Source organism: Galeopterus variegatus, unplaced genomic scaffold (genome assembly GCF_000696425.1).
Source record: "Galeopterus variegatus unplaced genomic scaffold, G_variegatus-3.0.2 Scaffold3663, whole genome shotgun sequence".
Classification (NCBI taxonomy): Eukaryota; Metazoa; Chordata; class Mammalia; order Dermoptera; family Cynocephalidae; genus Galeopterus; species Galeopterus variegatus.
The window spans coordinates 400324-407168 of NW_007729774.1; the positions used below are offsets into that span (position 1 = coordinate 400324).

The following is a 6845-nucleotide window of genomic DNA, read 5'->3' on the forward strand; positions in this document are numbered from 1 at the left end:
GCGATGATTCTCTCTTTATGTCATTTTTTCTCTTAGGTGTGGGACAGGCTGGGGTGGGGAGACAGTTTTTTCATAGAGGTACGATATCTGTCAATGTAGAGAATGTGTGTGGTTTTGTAAGACTCTTGTTTCCCTGGTGCCTGAGCATTACAGGATGTTATGGTTTAGGTTGGTTTGAACAATTTACTTGTATTTTTCTGATTCACTGTCATATATTTATATATGTTTCTACCCCTTCAGATTGCAATAAGGGTCTGTGGAATAATTTTTGATGTTTACATGGAACCCAGTCTGTCAGGGTTAAATGTCCGAAGAGTATTCTTTATTTTATTTTTTTAATTTTTAAAAAGATTTGTTATATACAGTGTAGTTGATTTTCATGGCCCTTTGCCAATTGCTCCCTTTTCCCCTTCCTTCTCCCCCTTTCCCACCCCCATCAACATCATATCTGTTCAAATATCCTAAGAGTATTCTTTAAAGTCAGGTGTTTTGTGTAGATTAGATGAAGGACATATTTATATGAGGGTACTTCAAAAAGTTTCTGGAAAAAATAGAATATAAGGCTTTCCATGAACTTGTTGGAGTACTTCATACAGACAAATTGTAAAAGTATATAATCTGAAATAGCCTACATAATATTTTTCAAGTACTTAGTCTTATAAAAGAGACTATTCTGTGACTGTAGTAGTTTTCTTCAGGCTGGACCTTTCCTTTTGTAGGTATAAGCAATCTCTTAACTTGAAACTCTCCCTTTTACCCATATTTTGGATGTAAAACCTGCTAAGTTGCTTTTATAGTGGTTCGTTTTCATTGATCTACTCTTTTCAAGCTAGCATGGTTCCTCCTATGGAGTATTATAAAAAAGTAACTAATAGCCACTGTATAATGTCAAACACCTTTTAAAACAGGCACAGAAATTCTCCCCAATACACAACTCATTTTTTCATTGTAGTGCACCTAACACAGCCATATTTTTGTCTAGGTTAAGTGGCTGCTATAGCAACAAGGATGTGTTTGTTTTCAAAAGGGACTTGGGGAGTAGTGCTGATGCCCAGAATACAGAGATTATCTAGGAGAAAAACAAAATCACAGAGAACTATGGCAACAGAGCTGAGCAGGGTCTCTAAGTGGACAGGAGGCGGGTGTGCACAGAGCAATCCCATCTTTGATTTTTAATGTGATTTTCAAGTCCAGAATTGTTGATTTAGCAACTTAGAAAATGGGATTAAAAAAAAAATAAGAATTCAAAATGCCTCTGCATGAACATATTCTAAGGTAGCAGTTCATTGGGAGATAACATTCATCTAGTTTTTTTGCCAACAGCAATTATTCCTCCTCAGTAATTAATAATAAGGATTTCCTTTATAATATATTACTTTATAATGCTGCAGAGATTAAAGGAAGGAAACTAGTCCAAATGTTATTCTTTTGTGTGTATCTCTGTCAATGTTTTGGTGAGCTCATGGTAATGCCATGGTTAGTTATTTCTCTATTTCTTTTTTTTTTTTCAATGCAACATAATTGATTGTACATATTTGTGGGGTACAAAGTTGGATATCAATACCTGTGTCTAACACATGACGTCATTTTTCTTTGTGTATATTTGCTGTATATTACAAAATAAATAAAGTCTAATGTCTCCAAACAAAATTATCAATCTGAGTTCTATTTGAGATTTTTTAAAAAGAATTCTCACTTGTAAGTTTAAGATCATATACTTTGATTATAAATGCCATATATAAAAATATTGATCAAACAACTTAAAATGATTACAGTTAGCAAAATTATAAACAGGTAATTAATGAGTCTTCTTCTCTGCCACAAATTAATTTTTGATACATGTTTTGATAGGGGGAGTTATCAGCAAAGTTATTAACAAGAATTCTGATTATACTTACTTCATTACTTCTAATTATTTATTATTAAGTGCTGGATTTTAAGTAAAATACTAGGTTATATATTAATCTAGTATTGTCAAAAATAAATGCAAATCCTCTTTTAGTTTCATAAGGATATTTAGTCTATGTTAAATTTCCAAGTAGGAGTAAGGCTCTTACTTAAGCTTCCAGATGATCTTTCACATGGCTAAGGATGATCTTTCAGATGGCTAAAGAAAAGAATCTAATGCATGAAATCTACTACCAGTTGTTCCCTAGCATTATAATCCCTGGGATAGGTATTGAGCCACAACACATAGGTTAGCTAGTACTAACACTCTGCTCTGTGCATACAATCACACACATTACACACATTTATGTTGCTGTTATGCCACCAGGTCCCATGCAGACATACTTCAAGTACTCTACCCTATACCAAAGCCAATAAAAAAATGCTCCTTATTATACTAAATTTGAGCTTAATCTGTGCATTCCCTTTTTAAAGTTATTCCTTTTATTTTCTTTTTTAATAATACATGAAAGAAAAAGTGCTCCTGGTTGTTTCAATTTTTTATTTTTTTCCATGCTATTATTACATTTTATTTTTATTTTTTAGAGGAAAATTCATACTTGTAAACAGCTATATTAAAAATAAGAAAAATCTCAAATCAGTAATATAAACTTCTACCTTAAAAAATAGAAGAAAAGCAATCTACACCAAAGCAGATATAAGTAGGAAATAACAAAGATTTTGACAGAAATATATGAAATAGGGAAGTAAAAAACAATAGAGAGAATTAGCAAAACCAAAAGTTGATTCTTTAAAAAGATAAACAAAATTTTCAAACCTTTATCTAGACTAACCAAGAAAAAAAAGAGAGAAGACCAAAATTACTAAAATCAGAAATAAAGCAGGGGCATTATTACATTGTCATTATGGTTTTTTGTGATGGTAAGATTTAGTTCCTTTCCCGTTTGCATTTCTATTCTACCAGTGTGTTTTGTTCTTTCTTTTGTATTTATGGTAGTGATTATCAGTTTTCAGATTCCAGATGCAGGACTTCCTTGAAGATTTCTTGTAGGGCTGGTTGTGCGGTGGTGAACTCCACAAGTTTTTTTGGTCTGGAAAATACACTATTTCCCCCTCATTTTCTGAAGGATAGCGTTGTGGAGTATAGTATTTTTGGCTGGCAGTTTTTTTCTTTTACTATTTTGAGTATATCATCCCATTTTCTTCTGGCCTGTAGGATTTCTCTTAAGAAATCTGCTGTTAGTTTGATAGGGGCTCTGTTAAAGGTGACTTGATGCTTTTCTCTTGACTTTTTTAAGATTCTCTCTTTGTCTTTGAGCTTTTCAGTTTAACTATAATCTGCCTCAGAAAAGATCTTTTTGGATTGAATCAAATCTATTTGGGGATCTTTGGGCCTCTTAGATCTGAAAGTCCATGTCTCTCCCTATACCTGGAAAGTTTTCCATTATTATTTTGTTGAATAAATTTCTCATGCCTTTTCCTTTCTCTTCTCCTTCTGGAACACCCATGATTCCAACATTTGTGTGCTTAATGTTGTCTGCTAGCTCTCTTAGATTTCCTTCATTTTTAAAAATTCTTTTTTCCTTTTTTTTGTCTGCCTGGGTTATTTCAAAAAGACTGTCTTCAAGATCAGGAATTCTTTCTTCTGCTTGTTCTAGCTTGCTGCTTACGCTATCAGTTGTGTTTTTTATTTTGTTGAATGAATCTTTCAGTTCCATGAGCTCTGGTACATTTTTTTTAAGGTATTAATCTCTTTGTAAATTTCCTCCTGCATATCCTGGCTTTTTTTTTCTTCTCATTTCATTATGTTGTCTGAGTCTTCTCATATCTCAGTGAGTTTCCTTAAGATTGTTGCTCAGAATTCCTTTTCAGTCATTTCAAGGTTTTCCTGCTTTATAGGGTCTGGTATTTGAAAATTACTGTATTCTTTTGGTGGTGACATGTTTTCTTGGATTTTCATAATTCTAGTATCCCTACATTGATGTCTGGTCATCTGGTAGAGCAGTTTTTTCTATTACTCTGGAGTGGGCTTTGAGGAGAGAGAAATCCTCTTCTATTTCTGGTCTCTGCTGATGACTCTAGTTGTGTTAATATAGTTGAGTGTCTGGTGGGCTGCCTACACAGTGGCCGTGGTTACTATTGTGGTGGTGAGCCGCTTTTGTGAAAACTGTGGCTGTGTCAGTGTCTGTGGTGGTCCACCCATACAAAAGTGGTGTCTTCGGCATGCTCTCTTGCCTGCTTCTGGCAGAGGGGGCTGCCCTCAGCTCCTGCCTAGGATCCCAGGTATGTTGTCTTGCCTGCTTCCAAGTGGAGGGGGCTGCCCTTGGCTCCTGTCTCGGACCCTGGGTGTGCTCTCTTTCTTTTAAAACTATTTATTTTCTTCTTTGATCAATTTTCAATACTGTAGATGACTGGGAGCATCCTCAGGAAAATTTCCACAGAGAAATGTAGTTAATTGGAAAGTAAAACATATTTTATTTTTAGACTTCTTTCTGTAAAAATCTTATTTTTGTATACAGTCATGTACCGCATAACAATGTTTTGGTCAACTATGGACCATACATATGACCATGGTACCATAAGATTATAACGGAGCTGAAAAAATTCTTTATCTACATTTAGGTATATTTAGATATGCAAATACTTAGCATTGTGTTCTAGTTGCCTACAGTACAATAACATGTTGTGCCGGTTTGTGGCCTAGGAGCAATAGGCTTTACCATATAGCCTAAGTGTATAGTAGGCTACACCATCTAGGTTTCAGTTAGTATACTCTCTGATGTTTGTACAACAATGAAATCACCTAATGATATATTTCTCAAAATGTATTCCTGTCATTAAGGAATTCATAACTATAATTAATAAGAATTAATGAGAGTGGTACTTCTAACCATGAAATTCTAGAGCTAAATACGGTAATATTAGCAAAACTAGTGATTTTTCAATTATTTCATTTTATATATAAAGGATGTGCAAATATGCCATGTTTATCTTTAGTAAAAGTGCTTTTAACAAAGACAGTAAAACCATGTACTCTGAGTTGCATATTAACACCCTGGTTTAACTAGATGACAGATCACATTGTAATTCTGATATACAGAGCTAAAGAGAGTCATGATATCAGAGTCCTTCTGTGTTTGTATTATAACTGATAAGTGGCAATTTGCATTCGAATTGAAACTACCATAGTAAGTATATGATACTAAGAAAAGCTTTATTTGGTAATCTTTTGAAATAAACTAAACCAACTACCTAATTTGTGCACAGAGAAGTACCTCATGGAATTTCTAAATTCCCTGGAATTTCTTTTAGATTGTGATGCTTATAAATGAGAACCCTCTACTGGTGGAAGAGGCAGCCCTGAATAAATGTTATAAGGTGATGGATTTGATTTGTGAGAAATGTATGAAGCAAAGAGACATGAATGAAGTATTGGCTATGAAAATGCATTACATCAGCTGTATCTTTCAGAAATGCATTAACTTCTTGAAAGATGGAGAGAATAAACTGGTCACCTTGATCAAGAGGTACTGTTTTTACCATGTCATGTATAAAGTGCACTCAAGTGAATGATAATTTATTATATGAAGGCTCATCATGGATTTAAAAATTAAACATTTTAGCTCCAATTGCTATTGTTGGGATCACATTTAGCCTGCAAGAAACACTTTGAGTGATTATTTAGTTCTCTCCTCTTTACAGTGGTATTTTTGTTGTTATCACTGATTTGTAGATGAGGTATCTGAGGTTTGGAGAGATTAAATAGGATGTGTAAGATCATATAGCTAGAAAGTGACCCGTATCAAAACTTGAGAATAAGTTCCTTATGCTGTAGGCTGCTGCTCTGGATTCATAATGATACTCAGTGTATCTCTGTTACCATACCTTGGAGAGCTAGCTAGGTGTTATTGTTATTCTCTGAACACCAGAGATCAAATCTTCTTGCAGCTTTACTGAGAGAAGGGAACTAGGTCAGAAGAGTATGACTTGATGAAAGTTTTTATCATCATTAGAAATAACTGACATAGTAATAAGTAACTAGGTAATTCAATAACAATGTTTAGTTTTTTTATGGTGGGGGTCACTTTGCATATACATCTCAGTACCCCACAACCTGATCAGGCCTAGTCTAACGTACAGGTTGAACAGCAATTTGAATTAAGTCCATCATCATTATTTGAAGAAACAATGAAAATCTTAAGTAACAAAGAAGAAACTACTAAAAGCTGTTGGGTTCAGCTAGGAGGGAATGCTTAGTGATTCAACTCCAATTACTCTTTAAAAAATATCTTTCAGCTTGTTAAAAGGCCGAGCTTCTGATGGCTTTCCAGTATATCAAGAAAAGATCATTAGAGAAAGTATCAGAAAATTTCCTTACTGTGAAGCTACACTCCTCCAGCAGCTGGTGCGAAGCATTGCTCCTGTTGAAATTGTAAGGATCCTCTTAACTAAGCTAATACTATCAATAAGACCTAATTACCACATGTTGTATTGTTAAAGCCAAGTTGTCTTAGTATTTATTTTTATTATTTCAGAAAATTTTCAAGAATGAACGTGAAGTTAGGTTTGCCTGCCAAACCTGTTTCTGTTTATCCATTTTCCCTCTCATTATCTTCTTTTTACATTTTTATAGCTTGCAGTTTAGTAAACAGTATTTCCCTATATCAGAACATAGATGTTTATAGTAGAAACTTACATTCTAAATACCTCTATGAAACCCCTAAGGTGGGTACCTATTCACTATGTAACACAGATACACACATATACACTTGTAGCTCTATGAACTACCAGTACAGAGTCTCACACTGGAAGAATGTATGGATTAATTGTCTAGGGTGATGGTGTCCAGGCAGTGGGTATCTAGCTGGATGAACCATGGGAAGGCCCATCATGGTCTCTGACAGCAATCTCAAAGTATGTTCCAGCTTCTTATAGTC

General features: G+C 34.3%; 1 protein-coding gene across 1 annotated transcript in view; it reads left to right on the forward strand.

The window, feature by feature from the left end:
* The window catches only part of ANKMY2 (ankyrin repeat and MYND domain containing 2), a 33730-nt gene extending 27324 nt beyond the window's left edge, over positions 1 to 6406 (forward strand). Inside the window, exons 6-7 of the mRNA XM_008585676.1 lie at positions 5221 to 5435; positions 6205 to 6406. Of these exons, the coding sequence (XP_008583898.1) occupies positions 5221 to 5435; positions 6205 to 6406 (417 nt within the window). The remainder of the gene's footprint in view (positions 1 to 5220; positions 5436 to 6204) is intronic.
* The last annotated feature ends 439 nt before the right edge of the window (positions 6407 to 6845 follow it).